Source organism: Hylobates moloch, unplaced genomic scaffold (assembly GCF_009828535.3).
Source record: "Hylobates moloch isolate HMO894 unplaced genomic scaffold, HMol_V3 SCAFFOLD_8, whole genome shotgun sequence".
Lineage (NCBI taxonomy): Eukaryota > Metazoa > Chordata > Mammalia > Primates > Hylobatidae > Hylobates > Hylobates moloch.
The window spans coordinates 116,594,804-116,615,797 of record NW_026652283.1 but is presented as its reverse complement, the minus strand read 5'-3'; the positions used below and the strand labels follow the sequence as shown (position 1 = coordinate 116,615,797).

Sequence of the window (20,994 nt, the reverse complement as noted above, 5' to 3'; positions counted from 1 at the left end):
TTTCTCTCTCCCCTAGTATCATGTATAGATGTCTTGCTTAGAATGAGGCCTTTATAAAAGCCTGCTGCGGCTGGGTGCGGTGGCTCATGCCTGTAATCCCAGCAATTTGGGAGGCCGAGGCGTGTGGATCACCTGGGGTCGGGAGTTCGAGACCAGCCTGACCAACATGGAGGAATCCCCATCTCTACGAAAAATAGAAAATTAGCTGAGTATGGTGGCACATGCCTGTAATCCCAGCTACTCGGGAGGCTGAGGCAGGAGAATCGCTTGAACCTGGGGGGCAGAGGTTGTGGTGAGCCAAGATTGTACCATTGCACTCCAGCCTGGATGACAGTGCAAGAGTCTGCCTCAAAAAAAAAAAAAAAAAAAAAAAAGTCTGCTGCTAAAAAGCTAGCAGAGATCTAGGGGCACTGAGTTTTTAAGAAATGTTTTGACTTGAATTTTCTGTAAGTGCAAATATGTATGTGTGCAGATATATATCCATTAATACTAATAAATCCTGGAACATCTGTGAGTTTTTCAAGAGCTATGTACAGTGCTAAGATGGCTATTTTCAGCCTTTCACCTTGTCAGTAAAAAAGAATGGAACTTACTCATGAGTTTGTTTCCACTAAGGAGACGTTTTGTGCTCATTTGAACCGTATGTTGCTCTTTCTTTCTGGTGGATTGGTCCTAAAATAAAGATGCTATGGGGTGGGTTTGGGCAATTGCCTGGAAAATAAAACACAGTTCCCTTTCTTCGCTGCTAACTACAGCATGATGGCCATTATAGAGCAATTTCTGGAAACCCCTACACAGCTCCAGATCATTAAGTTACTTTAATAGTCAGCAGGAGAATGGAGCTGCCGACTATCTTCCAAGATTGGCTTTTCATGTGTAACTAACTCAATTATCTCTTATTGATTCAGTTGAATTAAGCTGCACTTTGGGGAACTGCAAGGCAACGAATTACACATTTTAAAAAATAGACCTAGCAACAAGACTTATGATATGGTTAGATTTTGTGTCCCCACCCAAATCTCATCTTGAATTGTAATCCCCGGGTATTTAGGGAGGCACCTACTGGGAAATGATTGGATTACGGGAATGGTTTCTCCATGCTGTTCTCGTGATAGTGAGTGAATTCTCACGAGATCTGATGGTTTTATAAATGGTAGCTTTTCCCACACTCACACGTACACACTCTCTCCTGCCACCTTGTGAAGAAGCTGCTTGCTTCTGCTTCAGCTTCCGCCATGGTTGTGAGTTTCCTGAGCCTTCCCCAGCTGTGGAGAACTGTGAGTCAATTAAACCTCTTTCCTTTATAAATTACCCAGTCTTGGTTATTTCTTTATAGCAGTGTGAAGAATGGACTAATACAACTTAACAAGTTGTGAAAGACTAATATTTGAGGATTTATCAGTTGAGAAAGCATTAGATCTGATCTCTATTATACAGATTTTCTGTTGCTGAACAAACAGCTATTTCTCTACTGGTTGTTATCGTCTTTTAGAGGGTTAACAAAATAAATATATTAAGGCAAAAACAACACAAAGGATTAGAAAAGCCTGTTAAATTTCATAACCGAGTTCTCTAGATATCTGAATCTCTAATAATAAAAATAAAAATCTAGCTATAAAGTGCTTATTTGGGCTACATCATAACATTATGATATAAGAAGGTTAAAAGTAAAAGGAAAATTAGGATAACTACATATTTATGAGAAATAAAAGTTTTTAATTAAAAAAAGACTTTAAGTGGTAAAGAGGATTATTACACAACACTAAAAAGTTTATTTAATTAAAATAGGGAAAGAAAGCTATTCTGAACCCATGTTACCCTAACAAAACCTCAAAATATACAGAGTAAAATTGGCAGGCCAGGTAAGGTGGTTCACGCCTGTAATCCCAGCACTTTGGGAGGCCAAGGCGGGTGGATCACCTGAGGTTGGGAGTTCCAGTCCAGCCTGACCAACATGGAGAAACTCCATCTCTACTAAAAATACAAAATTAGCTGGGTGTGGTGGCACATTCCTGTAACCCAGCTACTTTGGAGACTGAGGCAGGAGAATCGCTTGAACACCGGAGGATGCAGTGAGCCAAGATTGTGCCATTGCGCTCCAGCCTGGGCAACAAGAGTGAAACTCCGTCTCAAAAAAAAAAAAGAGGCAGAATTAGAGGGAGAAACTAACCAATAGCGTATTGGTGGGTGCAGACAAAGCCCAATAAAAACATTTTAATGATCATGTATGGATATCTGTATCCATCAGTTGGAACATACACATTTGCAAAGCTACTGATATTAAGAACAAACAAAAAACAAAAGCACTGACTATATACTAAACCATCAATTAAATCTCAGCAAATTTCAAATAGGTGGTATCATATGGACCGCTGTTGTGGTTTGAAAATGTGCAGAAAATCTTTGGCAACCCTTTCATCAAAAGGTGGAGTCAAGGTCCCCTTCCCCTGAGCGCAGGTGATGCTTTTTGACCTTTAATAAACAAGATACGGCATACGTGATTTTGTGTTACTTCCTAGGTAGGTTAGAAAAGGTCAAGTAACTTCAGTGAGTTTTCCTTTTTGAGACAGGGTCTCCCTCTGTTGCCTAAGCTGAAGTGCAAAGGTGTGATCACGGTTCACTGCAGCCTTGTACTCCTGGGCTCAAGTAATCCTTCCACCTCAGCCTCCCAAGTAGCTAGAATTACAGGTGTGCACCATCATCCTGATTTTTTTTTTTTTTTTTTTCTAAATTGCTGTCCTCTCACCTTAGCCTCTCAAAGTGCTGGGATTCCAGGCCTGAGCCACCACGCTCAGCATCAGTGACTTTTTCTTGGGATAATCATTCTGGCATCTTCGGCTACCATGTAAGAAGTTTGGTTGCCCTGATGCCCTGATGTTGAAAGACCAAATGAAAAGCTGAGAGAGAGAGACATAGACATGCCAAAGTGTTCCAGCCATTTCAGCCCAGAGCTGTTTGAAATTTCCCTGGCCAGGCACATGTGAATGGGGAAGGTTTTAAGAGACCCTGACCCCAGCTAAAATCTGACTGCAGCGGCCAGAGAGACCCTGTGATGGTTAATTTTCGGTGGCAACTTGATTGGGTAAAAAGGGCTGGACAGATAGCTGGCAAAGTATCATTTCTGGGTATATGTATGAGGGTGGTTCTGAAAGAGACTTATGGTTGAATCAGTGGACTAAGAAAGATCTCTCACCCAATTTGGACAGGCACTGTCCAATCAGTTGAGCACCCAGATAGAACAAAAGGCAGAGGAAAGCAGATTTTTCTCTCTTCTGGGGCTGGGACACCATCTTGTCATGCCCTGGGACATGAGAACTCCAAGTTCTCTGGCCTTCAGACTTACACCAGTGCCCCTGCAGGATCTTAGGCTTTCAACCTCAGACAGAGTTACCACTGTCAGATTCCCTGGTTGTGAGGCTTTGGACTTGAACTGAGCCATGCTATCAGCTTCCTTGGTTCTCCACTTTGCAGATGGTGTATTATGGAGCTTCTCAGCCTCCATAATCATGTGAGACAATTCCCGTAATAAATTCTCTCTTGGGCCCGGCACAGTGGCTCACGCCTGTAATCTCAGCACTTTGGGAAGCCGAGGCAGGCAGATAACGAGATCAGGAGATCGAGACCATCCTGGCTAACACGGTGAAACCCCACCTCTACTAAAAATACAAAAATTTAGCTGGGCGTGGTGGCGAGTGCCTGTGGTCCCAGCTACTTGGGAGGCTGAGGCAGGAGAATGGTGTGAACCCAGGAAGCAGAGCTTGCAGTGAGCCGAGATCGCACCACGGCACTCCAGTCTGGGCGACAGAGCGAGACTCCGTCTCAAAGAAAAAAAAAATACACTGTAATATGTAATAGTTGTAGTAATATCATTCTGCTATTTTGCTTATGTTTTAAAAGGACTCTTTGTTTTTTTAATCAATACTAGTTACCCTCTATTGTAGTGTTATTATTGAAAAGTTCCATAACTAGTGAGCTCGTGATACTGAAAGTAATTAACTTTTTAATATCTAAATTTGTAAGTTATTAGAAATAATCACCAAATTGGCCTTATTTTCTTCTTTGTATTATCAAAGCCAAATAATAGTATTATTTATAATGATAACAGTAGTCATAGTAATTTGATCTGTAAAGGAATATCTACTTTCCAGTATTAATATCAACTTTATTCTTATTATATGGCATCTTAGGGGGCTTCCATATTTATTTCAGTTCTGTGTTTATAAAAAGTTGCCATCCTTGCTATTGCTTGTGCTATTAGAATTCTTAAAGTTGACAGGATAAAGTCCAACATAGAGTTATGGGAAGGTTTATAATATTCTTCAGCACAGAAAGTCACAGGGAAAAGCAAACCAGGAAATTTAATCTAGAAACCAAGGGACATTTCTGGTTAGTGTTGACTTGACTGGGCCCGAATAGAGCTCTGTTTCTAAATAATGCTTTGACATCTGCATGGCATTTAGGAAGAATGAAGGAATGCTGATTAATGTAATATAAATTTTAAATCTCTCTGGGATGATCAATCTAAATTTAGGCAAGTAGAAGACAAAAGCTTCTCTAAACCATGTTGAAAATGAAATCAATCAGCTCACAATGTATACATATTTTTCTTCATTTGCCCTGGTTTGTCTAACCGTATCTAGGAACCATTCATCAGTAACAAAAAATTATTCTTTTTCCTTGCTAGGCCATTATAGAACTGAATCTATCAGTTGTATCATTTGGATTCTTCCTTAGAACCTAGTTTCTAAGCAAGATTGCCAGTCTCCTGGGGGAGCAAGGGATCTCACCCAAAACTCTGACCTAAATAAATCTCCAGTAGAAAACTGAAGAATGATGAATGAAGCACCAGTGAACTTCCCTAAATTAGTATGTGTGGATTTCTTTTTCCCCTTTTCAAGTGAATTGAGTATTTCTCTGTACTAACAGCATTGGGGCCACATTCTTCTATCCCAGTAGCTTGTGTTCCTTCTCTCACTCATTTCAAATCTGAAAATTGGAAAAGGAAGTTCTTTCATACTGATGTTCAGATCTGTGGCTGATACTGACTGTGAATCTGCATATTTCACAGTTCTGGAGCAGGCAGGCACTCTTATCTGGAATTTAAGTGTATAATGAAGCAGTTCTACTCCAACTAGGACCAAGGTTTGAACAGTACTCTCCAGCATGCTCTGAGCTTGAGAGTGTGGGATCTCAAGGTACAGCAGACTTTTTTTTTTTTTTTGGCTAGCCACATAAAAGCATTTATTGGCTGGGCTTGGTGGCTCACGCTTGTAATCCCAGCACTTTGGGAGGCCTAGGCGGGCGGATCATGAGATCAAGAGATTGAGACCATCCTGGCCAACATGGTGAAACCCCATCTCTACTAAAAAGACAAAAATTAGTTGGGCGTGGTGGCGGGCGCCTGTAGTTCCAGCTACTCGGGAGGCTGAGGCAGGAGAATGGCTTGAACCTGGGAGGTGGAGGTTGTGGTGGCAGAGATTGCACTACTGCACTCCAGCCTGGGCAACAGAGCAAGACTCCGTCTCAAAAAAAAAAAAAAAAAAGGCATTTATTACTAACCTGAGATTTGACAACAAACCATTGTTGTATTCTCCCTCTCTATAGAAATGATGTACTGTTTTGTGTTGTGCTGTGTGTTGCATGTGTGTGATAAGATGTTTGATTTTTTTTTTTTTAATTTTAGGTCTGGGGTACATGTGCAGGTGACATAGGTAAACTTGTTACATAGGTAAACTCACATTCACAGGGTTTGTTGTACAGATTATTTCATCACCCAGGAATTAAGTCCAGTAGCCAATAGTGATCTTTTCTGCTCCTCTCCCTCCTCCCACCTCCACCCTCAAGTAGACCTCAGTGTCTCTTGTTCCCTTCTTTGTGTCCATAAGTTCTCATCATTTAGCTCCCACTTACAAGTGAGAACATGCAGTATTTGGTTTTCTGTTCCTGTTTGTTTGCTGAGGATAGTAGCCTCCAGCTCCATCCACGTTCCCGCCAAAGACAGGATTTTGTTCGTTTTTGTGGCTGCATAGTATTCCGTGGAGCACGCACAATTTTGCTTTCATGGCCACTAACAGCTATGCAGGGCCTGTAGGGAGAACCTGACCAACTAAATCCTGTGTATGTGTGTGTGTCTTTTACACAAATGGGACACAGGCATGCTGGCATTTCCTCCTTGGTAACATCCGCAGGCTTAAGAGGGTTGTTTTTGTTGTTGTTGTTGTTTCTGTCTAAAAGCCTAACCTAGAGTTCTTAGGCTGTATGCTCTCCCTTCTCATTCTTCCGTGAATTTCCTTGACAGCAAACACCTACCTGGCCAGTAATGGGGTGATAATTTTTTCTTTTTTGTTTTTTTGAGACGGAGTCTTGCTCTGTCTCCCAGGCTGGAGTGCAGTGGCGTGATCTTGGCTTACTGCAAGCTCCGCCTCCTGGGTTCACGCCATTCTCCAGCCTCAGCCTCCCGAGTATCTGGGACTACAGGTGCCCATCACCACGCCCTGCTAATTTATTGTATTTTTAGTAGAGACGGGGTTTCACCGTGTTAGCCAAGATGGTCTCGATCTCCTGACCTCGTGATCCGCCTGCTTAGGCCTCCCAAAATGCTGGGATTATAGGTGTGAGCCACCGTGCCCGGCCGATAATAATTTTATGATACTGTTTGGAAATCTCTCAGCAGAATCAAAATACAGAAGGCACAATCTCAGTTCTATTATCTTGACAGAGCTTAACTCAAGTAAACTTTCAAAACTCCTCCATTTGCCCTTCCTAGTTCAAATCCCACCCTGGAATCAAGCTCTTTTTCTTAGCTCCTTGTTTATATATGAGCTCTGTTCTTTCCCTTCAATTTCTCTGAAATTTTAAAATGGAAACTCTGGTACCTCATTGTATTCTGGGCATTAATATTCTTCTCATTTCCTACCCCCAGAACTTGTTCTGAAGCAGTCTGTGTCTTTCCCTCGGACAAACTATTTAACTCAACATCTTTTGTTGCTCCCTAGCCCTTTATTGAGCCAATCCCCTGCTAATTGTCAGGTCATAAAAATATAGTATTTGCCTTCTCTGTATCTATTTCTCATCTCAGTCTATAAAATCTGATCAGGGTCCTTCTTCCTGGCTCTATCCAGACCCATCTGCACCTTCACTCTTCCTGCCCAAGCATGACCAACATTAATATTTTTCACGTTCTCTTTCATAGTTGATGACTTTCCCCCTATCTTCAGAAAGGCGAAGAGAACCTGTGTACTTGGCCAGCCTTACTAGCAGTTGGGTACATAAGAAAGAATGAGCTATAAACAAACTTCAGTCCCCACTGACTAAGGCTGGAATAAAACAGGTGATTGTGAGACCAAAGCTCCATGAACAGCCCCTGGGGGCATCAGGCCTCTTGTTTGCGCTGGGTTGGGGAAGACTTGCCTAAGTGAATTACTCTCAAAATCCCAAACTGAGACTTCATTCTGCTGGTAACCACATACTTTGTTTAAAGAAATCTTCCCAAGGAAATAATAGGCGTTTCTCAAGATCTGTCAGCTCTGGGCCAGTATTAAATCAGCCATTTGTCTCTGAAGGGTATTGTATTGCCCATAAAACCAACACCACTTGAATGTCTTTTGTGGTCTGGGATGCATATATGTGTGTATGTGCGGGTGAATATATGTTTCTTCAGCCCTCTTAGGCAGCTTAAAAGAAATGGAGAAGAAAGACAGCACTATGGGTTGGGTCTGGGGAGGCCCTGTGGCTTCTCACGTTACATCTATTTTTAATGCCTTTTTTTATTAGAAAAAAGTTTAATGAGTGTTTTCTTTTAAAATTAAGTATTGCAATGGCTTGCCCAGCAGGCTTAATTATTCCTTTCAAGGTGTATTTTTTTCTTCAAATTATATTAGAAGCAGTGATTGGGAGATGGTAACTAATAATAAGGGTTTCATTGTCTCTCTTTTTTTTCTTTGTCACCAATACTCTAATTACTCACTGTATTGCCCTTAACAAGGAGCTCTGGATGAGCCATGGTGTGTAACCCTTATCATGTGACTCCATGGTATAGACAGGGATTGTGAGACACATGACTGGCAGTAAACACAGGAGTCTGCGATGGCTTTAATATCCTCTTAGACAGAAGCGTGATAGATTAGTGGGGACTTCTTCCTTTGCAGGAAACCAGGCCTCTGGCTATGGCTTTGTCTTTAACTCAGTCTTAGATCTTTATAAACACTTTCCCCCTGCACTTTAAAGGACCCATGCTTTTCAGTAACAGTTTAATGTGCATGAAACAAAAACTCAGATAAAGGCTTCAAGCATAAAATCTTATTGAGGGGTCTGATTTCTCAAGATGCTTTCTACAAATAGCCTTCACATCCGGAAAAATATTTCAACAGAGACCTTTTTCCCTGGAGAAAATACTGGCCTTTAAAATTCATGAGCCTTCATAAGTAATAGTGAAGCTCAGATGTTTTAAAGAAATACAACTTGCTACATTCTATTAGGGACAGGTTGTAGTCAAGGCCCTCAGTGAAGCGTCTTGGATAAGAGATGTCTACAGATGGAACAGGGTAGTTGGGAGGTAATAACTAGGAATTACAGGAATTGGAACCATATGACGAAATATCTGGGGAAGATGAATTACAAGAGGAGAATGTGAATCCTTATAAAACATGGGTAAAGATCTGTGGGCAGATGTCTGAAGAAAGTGGACTCGAAAACATAAAACATATGATGTTTACATGGGAAGACTCAGCATTTACAGATGTCAGTCTTCCTCACTCTGTCAGTTTAATGAAATACCAGTAAAAACACCAACAGTTAATTTTCAGCATAATGATAATACACATTCAGTACTATGTATGCACTTTTGAAGTGTTTTCAACTATTGGTCCCCACAACAATCTTATGATTATTAATATCACCTTTTTATGGATGAGGACTTTAGGCAGAATTTGAACAACTTGGCTAAGGTCATACAGGTGGTAAACAGTAGAACTGAGACTCCAACCCAGGGATTCAGGCTCTAAAGCCTCTGTATGTGCGTAAGTATAATCTATAATCTGCATTTTCAAATCAATGGAGTTAGTCAGTCTAGAAATGGACTGAAAAAGAGAAAAGAATTTAGATTTAATTGACTGTAGCTTTGCATATCAACGGAAGAAAAGACAAATGATTATTCAATATCTGAGCTTGAGCCACCTTGATTGCCATCCAGAAACTAATGAAGTTGACCCCAGCCTACTCTTTGCACCCAAGTATTTTTCAAATGTATCAAAGATTTAAAAGTAGAAAACAAAATGAAAATGGTGTGAAGAAAACCTGAGTGACTGAAGGACAGGGGTTGGGGGAAAGACTTTTTATTCCATACTATATTACACCTTTAACATTTTATATCATTTACATTTATTGTTGGTAAAAGTTATTTTTTTAAAAAAAGAAAGTGGTAAGGCTGCCTACTGTGTGTTATGAATAAATGCTGATGCATTCAGACCCTGTTCCTGCAGGAACAGAGCTCTGGGATTTCCATCTCAGAAAAATATGGTTGTGTTGTATCTATTGCTATGTCATATTATGGATTGCCCATTTTTTATAGTTTCATATTAATTGGACAGTATGAACTTCCCCTCCACGTTTACTAAATACAGTCTCAGGGTTGCTTTGAGTGCAGAACTGTACTTGAAGTTTAGGCATGATTTGTGGGGTACAGGTTGGTTCTTTAGACAAAGTCCAGAGCCTTCAAAAAGTGACAACAGTGCCAGGTTTTCCAAAGTCCATAAGAAGTGTTCTGAAATGGCCCAGGAGCTACCAGCTAGTCATCGATAATGGTGGTTGACAAGTTTGCATGCTTCTCTTGATAGACACAAACCATTCTTTTGGGTTCGTCTGCAAAGATTTTGGATAAAAATCTATTAATTCTGAGTTTATATAACCCAAAGAAATGACTCAATATGTTTGAATAATGTCAGTGGTATCTCAAAGAAGCCTTAAACCATCTTTATTTAGCAGATTATGAATTACTCTTAATGAAGCAGTGGTTTTAATTTCCATGAAATATTGAGGTAACCTTTTAGAAGTTGTGCTAATGCCATTCAAATATCAGTTTTTAAAAATGAATGTTGTTATTTTCTTTATGCTTAAGAAATGGAAGCATGGGCAACGTGGTGAAACACCACCTCTACTACTACTACTAATAATAATAATAAAATTAGCTGGGGACAGTGGCTTGGGCCTGTAGTCCCAGCTACTGGGGGTGGGTTGGCGGGTAAGATGGGAAGATCACCGGAGCCTGGGGAAGTCAAGGCTGAAGAAAGCCATGATCTTGCGACTGCACTCTAGCCCGGGTGACAGACTGAGACGCTGTCGCTAAAAATAAAAAAAAAAAAAAAAAGAAAAGAGACATATGCAACCAACCATAACTTCATCAATTATCTGAAAAGCTGCTGCCATTTTTGCCTTAGAGAATTAGTTGGTTACAGGAATTTATGACTTAATGAAACGTTATAACTACTTTGACCATGACGCACTTTAAGGTATACTTTTCTTCTTAGCATGTTGCCTCCGCATATTTTCGCTCTGCTGGAATACCCTATTCTCTGCCTTAAAATTTTTAAGATTCATACTGTGTCTGGAATTGGTGGGTTCTTGGTCTCGCTGACTTCAAGAATGAAGCCACGGACCCTCGCGGTGAGTGTTACAGTTCTTGAAGATGGTGTGTCCGGAGTTTTTTCCTTCTGATATTCGGACGTGTTTGGAGTTTCTTCTTCCTGGTTGGTTCACGGTCTCGCAGGCTTCAGGAGTGAAGCTGTAGACCTTCACGGTGAATGTTACAGCTCTTAAGGTGGCGCGTCTGGAGTTGTTCACTCCTCCCGTCCGGAGTTGTTCATTCCTCCCGGTGGGTTTGTGGTGTCACTGGCCTCAGGAGTGAAGCTGCAGACCTTCACAGTGAGTGTTAGAGCTCATAAAGGCAGTGCGGACCCAAACAGTGAGCAGCAGCAAGGTTTACTGCAAAGAGTGAAAGAAGAAAGCTTGCACCATGTGAAAGGGGACCCAAGCGGGTTGCCACTGCTGGGTCCAGCAGCCTGCTCTTATTCCCTTATCTGGCCCCATGCACATCCTGCTGATTGGCCCATTTTACAGAGAACTGATTGGCGCATTTTATAGAGAGCTGATTGGTTCATTTTACAGAGAGCTGATTGGTCTGTTTTGACAGGGTGCTGATTGGTGTGTTTACAATCCCTGAGCTAGACACAGAGTGCTGACTGGTGCATTTGCCATCCTTTAGCTAGACATAAAAGTTCTCCAAGTCCGCACTAGATTAGCTAGACACAGGGTGCTGACTGGTGCGTTTACAAACCTTGAGCTAGGCACAGAATGCTGATTGGTGTGTTTACAATCCCTGAGCTACACAGAGTACTGATTGGTGTGTTTACAAACCTTGAGCTAGACACAGAGTGCTGGTTGGTGTATTTGCAATCCTTTAGCTAGACATAAAGGTTCTCCAAGACCCCACCAGATTAGCTAGATACAGAGTGCTGACTGGTGCATTTACAAACCCTGAGCTAGACACAGGGTGCTGATTGGTGTGTTTACAATCCTTTAGCTAGACATAAAGGTTCTCTAAGTCCCCACCACACTCAGGAGCCCAGCTGGCTTTCCCTAGTGGATCCCGTGCCAGGGCCATACCAGGCGCCTGCACTCCTCAGCCTTTGGGTGGTCACCACGGAGCAGCGGGAGGCACCCATCAGGGAGGCTCGGGCCATGCAGGAGCCCACTGCAGAGGGGGCTCGGGCATGGCAGGCTGCAGGTCCTGAGCCCTGCCTGGCTGGGAGGTGGCTGAGGCCCAGCAAGAATTGGAGTGTGGCACCGGCGGGCTGGCAGTGCTAGGGTACCCGGCACCCCCTCCGCAGCTGTTGGCCCGGGTGCTAAGCCTCTCACTGCCCAGGGCCTGCGGTGCCGGCCAGCCGCTCCAAGTGCGGGGCCTGCCGAGCCCACGCCCACCTGGAACTGCGCTGGCCCATGCGTGCCGGTGCGCAGCCCTGGTTCCCGCTTGTGACTCTCTCTCCATACCTGGTCCCAGCAAGCAGAGGGAGCTGGCTCCGGTCTCAGCCAGCCCAGAGAGGGGCTCCCACAGTGCAGCAGTGGGCTGAAGTGCTGGTCTAGCGGGGCCAGAGTGGACGCTGAGGCCTGAGGAGGCCCGGACAGCGAGCGAGGGCTGCTAGCACATTGTCACCTCTCAGTACTTTATTGCACGCTCGTATTTAATGTAAAAAATAGATTATATAGATGATCAAGGAAGAAAAAATAGAAAAACGACTCAATTTTTCACTTAGAAATAAGCATTATTAGCATTTTGATAGGTAGATAAGGGAATCCTATTATATCAATCACTGATTTTTTATAAATTTAAAAAACTTATGTTTTTAAAATTCAAATAATACGGAATTGAATAAACTCAAAAGTGAAACTCTTTCGTATGTGAGGTAGTATCATTCAAATAATTTTCTATCCAATTACTAGCATATCCTATGTATTCTCATTCTGTAATGTTTATACATGTATATAAACACACTGTTTTTCTTTACTAATTTCTTTGCAAACTTTCTACAACTTGCTGCTGCTTTTTTTTTTAAAGCGAATGTCTCCATATCAGTGTATAAATGTACTCAATTTCTTTTAAAGTATGCACAGAATTCTGTTATATGGCTATATCCTAATTATTTAACTAGTCTTCTGTTGATGGTCATTTATAATGTATCCAGTTTTTATTGCTTCAGTAAATATCCTGGTGCCTGTAGGTTTTATATGGTGAGCACATGACAAAACCACCTCCACCAAAAAGAAAATGAATAAAAATAAACTATATGGTTGGACATTAACATTCTTAGTCTTAGAATCTTAAGTACTGTAATTATAAATGTTCTAGTTTATACATTTTTAGGCGAAAACAATAATTTAAATCTATTTTTTTAAAAAAGCATGTTCACCAAAGTAGGTATCTTCAGTGCCTCAGGAAGTTAATTAATAAAATTTTGAGATACATGCTTTTAGTTAAATAAAACTTAAGCATTCTAATATTTGATAAGTTCCCATATATTTTAAAGTAATATTGTTTGCTATACTAATTTGCAATTTGAGGGTCTTCATTATGACTTTGATAAAAATTTCGCTAATTTAGAATTACCCCCAAATCTGAGGTCTCCTGGTAAATATTACTTAGTAATGAAAATGCAATAAAGATCACATTTAATAGTTCACATGAGGAATAAAAGAACCCAGAGCTGTAGGTTGGTAGTAACTTTAACTGAATATATTCACTATGAGCCAAAAGCTCATAAAGTGAAATGAGAAACCTTCTAACTAGTTTTTGTAAGAGTGAAATATTTTTAAATAAATGCACTGGAAACTTGTTCTATTTCATTTCTCATTCTGAGTCTTGATTTTTTAGATATTTGAAAAAATCTGTTCTTTAAATTTATTCTAAATATATCCCTCATTTGCCAACTTATAAAATTGGAGACAAATGTGACAATTTGTTTTATTGTTGCTTAATCAGCAAGGTACATCAACCCATCAACCCAGCAAAGATGTGGCTACAGTATTCAAGATTAATAATCTTTAAAATAGGTTATCATTTTCTTTTGGGAAGTTAGCTTGCTTAACATATTATTAAGCTTACTGTTAACAACTGTTCCAACCCTTACTCCAAGCTGAGTCCTATAGCAGCTTTCTACCATGAATATCATGGCCAAAATGTCATCCCAAAGAATCCAAGTTACATTCGCACACAGTATCCTGAGTACATAGTTTTGTTTTGTTCTGAATTTCTTCCTGCTGTGCTAAATAATTACAAGGTTACAAGGTGAGAGTGTGCTGGGTGTACCAGATGCTTTTTATATATTAGCTCTCACTATGCTTTACATTGTTCTGCTGTGTGAGTTGCCCTGAGGAAAACTCTTCTTTTCCTTCCCACCAAAGCCTGGCAAAACCTATCAAATATTTTCTCTCGGAAATTCTGACTCTTGAGTCATTGGCGGGCTGCGCATGCACACACTTCCCATCCCTTCCTTCCAGGGAGTAATCATACTTCCTGGTTAGGGGGAGGAAAGGGTGGGTATCCACATTTATAAACTCTAGAATGAAAGGTTATGAAAATTCCAAGTGTCCCTATATCTGATCTGGCTAAAGAGATTGTTCGCAACTCAAAAAGTCAGGGATTTTAGGTGGAAGGCTAGCTCAGAGCATCCCTCAGTAGGATCCAGCCAGCACCTAATAACTACTAGACTTATCCAGGGGGCAACCCTATGCTTTGCCTCTTTGAAAATGGAAACCTTGTTAAAGTCAACGTATATTTTCCGAGAATACATTCGGGATAGGCAGAATAGCCGCAGTCTATGGCCTTTGATTTTTTTTTTTTTCCAGGTATGAAGTTTAGAGTAAAATTCCAGGATTAACTGCAATGACTGAAATCTGATTCTCAGACAGGAAGTGTAAACAGTTGTGCAGATGGTGTTCACGCAGAACCTTAAGACTGATTTACCAGGACTTTTTGGAACTTTGTCATGCGTGTCGCGCTGACCCTGCAAACTTAATTACCTAAGCCATAAGAGGCAGGATGCCTACTTCTCTGCACCATAACTTACAAATCAAAACCAGTTACCCAGTGAAACTATCTTTTCCCCTTTTTTGGTATAAGCAAACAAGTCTGAAACACTCTATGACATTAAGGACTCAAAGAATCTTTGATGGTAAAAAGAAAAAAAGAAAACCTTACGAGCAATTTGAGTAGGCGGGGTTAGAGAAAGTACAAGAGCAAAAAGTGAAATTGAGCCTGGAAGGAGTTCGGGAAGAGAAGAAAATTTACCACGGGAAGAACATGTGTTTTTGCAAGAGAGAGCCTGCTAATACACAGCTTCAGAGGGGACGATCGGAATAAGCAGGGGCAGAACAAAAAAGGGCAGTGATTAAGCGTAATTTAGCATTTGAAAAATAAGAAATCTTTGGTAATCACTGCACACCTCCTTTTTATTGGCTCCCAAATCATAGGCTAACTGAACTAATCTAAGCTGACTGAAGAAGAGTCAAGCAGCCTGTTGCCTCACAAAAATAATAACTATATTGTCGGGGCAGAGGTCTAAAAAGGGATGTCTTCAAAAATGCTATCCTGAGCTCTAGAATTTAAATGCTAACAGAGTGGCTGTAATTAAATTCTATCTGAATGTAAATCCTTGGAGATTCTTTCACACTCTGAATGGAAACTTAGCTTTTATAATTTTTATTACATTTGGAATCATAATATTTCTTTTCCACGAAGGCAATTGACGTTTTTTCCTCTCAATTTCTATGTACCACACAACATGCTTTATAACAAAAATAAAGCACATTTTAAAAGAGAAAACTTACTCATTTAGTTTACTCTCTAGTTTATAGTAGTAGAATTCTTTGAAACTAGATATCATGGGAATATTTCAGGGTTTGGAACTTGTGCATACAAACCAGCTGGGCTTTGTTTAAAGTTTTAAAGCCTTCAGATATTTCACTGAGAGAAACTCAAGATAGCTTTTTTTATACATGTCAAGAGGTCACATTTTTATTTGTTCATCTTTGTGTCACATAGAAGCCCATGTTTTTAACCATAGTGTATCTCTGGGGTCCCTGCCCAATCACCCCATATCATCAAGAGGGGTTAATAGTGAGTCTGACTTTTGTTAAGTGCACACTTATTTATGGGATCCATATTCAGTGAAACTTGTTCATCTTTCTACATAATAAACAAAACAAACAGTATTTTACAGTGCATTTGCTCTTATTGGAGTAACCCCATTTGATTTTAATTTAGAAACGGTTGTGTTGAAATAATTTGTGTATTTGGGGAAAATTCATGATTATTCAATTGTAACTTGACCCTAACTTTGTTACGCGTATGAAAACAAAGGTGAATCTTGTCAGACAAGGCTGGCGAGAGGTTCTGAGATAGGTAAGAGAAGGGGAAATGTATCCCGTCATATGTGCTTGTTCTTCCTCGGGTCAAACAGTATCTTGGGATACCTGTGAAGCTTTCCCATAGTGAAATCTGGAACATTTTAAAGGGAGGGACAGATACTTTCCTCCAGATCTAGCCCTGCTTTTCTTCCAGTGCTTTTCAATAAGGTTCCTCAGTAATCTTTATTACTAGAGTTAATGCTCACAACCAACACCCCCCGCCCCACACACACATCTCTCCTCTTTTTCTCTCTTATTTTTCTTTGACACCTCTGCATCATAAGACAGTTTAGGCAGTTTGTTTAGCTTCATTTTACGAAAGAAAGAAATAAATCCAGGATCCCCTGGTACACCCAGTAGACACACAACTAACACTGGAGTCTGGGTTGCAGTCCAGGGATGAGTGCCCTGAGCCCCTGAACCTTGGTGTTGAGATGGACCACTCTGGGAACCAGCGCTGTATTCACACAAACAGCTGCAGAATGTAGCAAGGAAATTTATGTAATTAGCGAAGCAGGCAGAGATAGGAGTTTTGGCTTCACATTCAAATTCCACTCCATGAGCCCAAGGTGGAGAGTGGTTTGTTATCTACCCACGTGGGACTGATTTCCCTTTTAGGCCTCTAAATCAAATACCAGTACCATGGCAGGAGCCCAAGAACCTGTAAGAGATTGAAGCCAGAAAATTCTCATGCGTCCACTCCCTAAAGCTTTGGGTTCCCAGTTTCTGCCAAGCTACAGAAGCTCCTAAGTGAGAGTATCACACGGGATGCCAAGCGGGCATTTCGTAAAATTGCCCTTGTTAGGCAGTGGTGCCAGCCACCCCAGAGGCTCAGTACTAGGTCACTCTGAAGGACTGCAGGGCGCTGCACTTTATCAAAGGATCGGGAGACAGCTGCACATTCTCATGTTCCGGTTTTTCTAAGGATGGAGAGAGGGCTTAGTTGGCTCTCCTGGCTCTGTGCCCCAACATGAAGTCTTAAAACTCTCTCCCTTGCTGAAGGCACCATCTCATTCAATACCTCCTGTTTTGTTTACTGTTGTGCAACCGCTAAGGGTATCACCTCAATTATAAACCTAGACTGGGGCTTTCCTCTCCCCATACCCCATCATCTCATAACTTTCCTGGGTGAGCTGGCACAGGTACTACAGAACAGAGCCCACACATGTCCGCCGTCTCTCCAGACGGCATCCAGGGCAAAGTGTGTCTCCACCCAGTAGCCCTTGATGGCTTAGTTGGTGGTTGTTCCTGGGGATGTTCTTCCAGGGGGTGTGTGAATCTGAAGGGCAAGTGGCAAGAAGCAAGAAGGTAAGGGATGGATGGAGGCATGGAGTGGAAACCTGGTAAAAAAGTCGAGGCCGGGTGTAGAGGCTCAAGTCTGTAATCCCAGCACTTTGGGAGGCCGAGGCGGGCAGATCACAAGGTCAGGAGTTCGAGACCAGCCTGGCCAATATGGTGAAACCCCATCTCTACTAAAAATACAAAAATTAGCCAGGTGTCCTGGCACACGCCTGTAATCCCAGCTACTCAGGAGGCTGAGGTGAGGCAGGAGAATCGCTTGAGCCCAAGAGGTGGAGGGTACAGTGAGCTGAGATTGTGCCGCTGCACTCCAGCATGGGCAATGGAGTGAGACTCCGTCTTGGAAAAAAGGTGAGTAGGGGGCCTGGTCCAAGTGCAATGGTGTCTACAACGAATTGATCACAACCAGTTACAGATTTTTTTGTTCTTTCTCCACTCCTGCTGTTTCACTTGACTAGCTTAAAAAAATAAAAAATTTAAAAGGCGGTGGGGAGACACTAACTTCGTGTTGCTAACTTGAAGCCATAAACATTTGAGTCATAAAGAATGACTCTGATGAGTGGACTGAATGCTGTTTGAGTCAGAAAATATTCCAGTACCCGTTCCAGCTTGATTTAAATCCTTGCAATGTTTCTCATCATCCCCACTGGGCTTTCACAGGCGCTGTCCTCTTGGATGTGGTGGCTAGAAGGCTGTGCATTCCCATCTGTGCTTTACTTCACTTCACAGGGTGAGCAAGGGCCTTAGGAATCTCCCCTTTCTTCCTCTTTTCCTCTCTCCCTCTTACCTGGCATAGGTTAAACCACCAGAATGATTTGGCTTTTAAATCACAGAAACCTTACTGCATCGTAGCTCTATGTTAAAAGAGAGGGCTTTGATTAGGGAGAGCGGGGAGCAGGTAATGATTGATAATATCCTTCAATGTTATTGTGAAACTACCATATGAAAGCGGGGGTGGGGATCAGGATAGATTTAGGGAGGTGGGGCCGGGCACGATGGCTCAGGCCTGTAATCCCAGCACTTTGGGAGGCCAAGGCTGGAGGATCATGAGGTCTCAGGAGATTGAGACCATCATGGCGGTGAAACCCCGTCTCTACTAAAAACATAAAAAATTAGCCGGGCGTGGTGGCGGGCGCCTGTAGTCCCAGCTACTCGGGAGGCTGAGGCAGGAGAATGGCGTGAACCCAGGAGGCGGAGCTTGCAGTGAGCCGAGATGGCACCACTGCACTCCAGCCTGGGCGACAGAGCAAGACTCCGTTTCAAAAAGATTTAGGGAGGCGGGAGTGGGAGAGGTAGGCCTACAAAAGATTATCCCATAGGTAACCTAATCTAATAAATCTCTTTCCTTGCTCAAAATATACCACCTATGTGTACATGAAGCAGAACTGAAACCCACATGGAGGCGTGCAGGAACAACAGGAGCACAGCAACTGCGGCCACAGTAAACCTGACGATTCTAAGAGCAGCATTGAATGCAGTGAAAGGGAGGTGATCAGCGTCATTTGTGGGGGCTTTTTTTTTCAGACAGAATTTCATTGTTGCTCAAGCTGAGTGTAGTGGCATGATCATAGCACACTGCAGCCTCTATCTCCAGGCTCAAGCCATCCTCCCACCTCAGCCTCCCAGAGTAGCTGGGACTACAGGCATGCACCACCACACCTCGCTAATTTTTTACTTTTTGGTTCAGACAGGTCTTGCTTTGTGCCACTGGACTTGAATTCCTGGCCTCAAGCAACCCTCCTGCTTTAGCCTCCCAAAGTCTTGGGATTATAAGCCCTTGATTCCGATCCTAACTTAAACTACCTTCCCTGCCCCTGCCCCTTCTGATTTGAGGGTGACTGGTTTATATGTACCTTTGTTCCTTATGGAAATGTCTCACATCCCTTGGAGAGAACACTTCCTTGTGGATGTCTTTTCTGAGATGCTACAGAACATAGAGAACAATAGACTGCTTCTTAACCTGTGCAATGTGAACTCAAGTTAAGAGCCCTGTGCTTCTTGTTAAAAGGGCCATAAATCAATATTCGTAGCATTTTTAGACATAAGGGACAAAATGTCTTACTCAGATATGTACACATTTTATGTTATTAAAATATAGGTAGAGGCTTTTGTGATAAATAAAACACAAATTAATTTCAAAATGTACCAAATTCATAGCAGCTGTTTGGTACCATATTTCAGTCAACAGAGAATAAAACTACAGCTGCAATTCTGTAGGGGTTTATGAAAGTTTTTGACTTTCGTAAGAATTTATAGCAGAAAGGCTGGAAACTACTGCTATATAGAGTGACTGCTCTTGGAGCAGCTTGACTAGTTAAGAGAAACATAAGAGGAGTTCAGGAAAAGGCAAACAATTCTATGGCCTTGGCAGATGAACTAAACCATTTTGGAACTTGAAGAATATCAAAATGAAAGCAGTTATTGTCTTGGCAACTCAATGATGGTAGTCTACAGTTTTTGTGTGTGTATGTGTGTGTGTGTGGTTGTTGTTGTTGTTTTTTTTTGAGATGAAGTCTTGCTCTTGTAGCCCAGGCTGGAGTACAATGGCACAATCTCAACTCACTGCATCCTCTGCCTCCCAGGTTCAAGCGATTTTCCTGCCTCAGCCTCCTGAGTAGCTGCGATTACAGGTGCCTGGTACCATACCCGGCTAATTTTTGTATTTTTAGTAGAGACGGGGTTTCACCATGTTGGCCAAGCTAGTCTTGAGCTCCTGACCTCAGTTGATCCACCTGCCTCAGCCTCCCAAAGTGCTGGGATTACAGGCATGAGCCACCGCTCCCAGCCAGTAGGCTACAGTTTTAAACAATCGGGTTTGGCTGGTACAGTGGGTACAGCTCACGAATGTAATCCCAGCACTTTGGGAGGCCAAGGCAGGAGGATCACTTGAGGCCAGGAGTTGGAGACCAGCCTGGGCAGCACAGTGAGACCCCGTCTCTACCAAAAAAAAAAAAAAAAAAAAAAGCCAGGTGTGGTGGCATGCTCCTGTATTCCTAGCAGAGGCGGAAGGATCTCTTGAGCCCAGGAGTATGAGGCTGCAGGATCACACCACTACATTCCAGTCTGAAGACCCTGTTTCTAAAACTAAGAATAAAATAAACAGTGGGGCTTGAGGATCCTTACATACTTATCAATTGACTGAGGATCTTTCCTAAAGTCACTGTCATTGTCATTGTACTTGTTGACACCAGGTAGCCTCTCTAAGTAGGACTTTGAGACACCTGAACAGGCAGGCATACAACCAGCACACATACATGAAGAGGCTGAAGGACAGCTTGGTGGCCCACGATTTTAGCCTCAACCTTAAATATATGTTACTTGGCTCATAGCGAGAGTCAATCTTGTTATAATATTACCACACTTCTTTAATAAGTTAAAATTGCAAATCATAAAAATATTAATTCACACCTTTAAGACACATTTTTACCTGCACTCAGTACCGGATTGTTTTATTAGTAAATTGCATGATCAGCTAATCAAAGTTGGGAGAAAGGAAGGTAATTCATCTAGTGTTCAGTGCAAGACCTTCTGGAAAGTACCTAGGATCATGAAATAATTTTGAAAATGGTTGGGAAGCTCCCGTTCTAGGGTTCCCAGGCATTAAGGTGGAGAATAAGTGGTTCCTCCAAATTTCAATGAAAGGATGAATTTAGGCAGCTCAACGAAGTGCCTGTAACAGCACCAGTCACAGGCACTTATGTGTGTGGGGCGGGATGGGAAGAGAATGAATAGTGATACATT

The 20,994-nt window shown here is 42.0% G+C and overlaps 1 protein-coding gene across 5 annotated transcripts in view; it reads right to left on the bottom strand.

The window, feature by feature from the left end:
* The window catches only part of DLC1 (DLC1 Rho GTPase activating protein), a 523,594-nt gene that overhangs the window by 58,438 nt on the left and 444,162 nt on the right, over positions 1-20,994 (bottom strand). Inside the window, exon 6 of one of the 5 annotated variants that reach the window (XM_032162429.2) lies at positions 10,620-10,977. The exons of the other annotated variants lie outside the window; for them this stretch is intronic. Within the exon in view, the coding sequence (XP_032018320.2) occupies positions 10,925-10,977 (53 nt within the window). The 3' untranslated portion in view covers positions 10,620-10,924. Of the gene's footprint in view, positions 1-10,619; positions 10,978-20,994 lie in introns of those variants that run through there. 5 annotated transcript variants of the gene reach the window in all.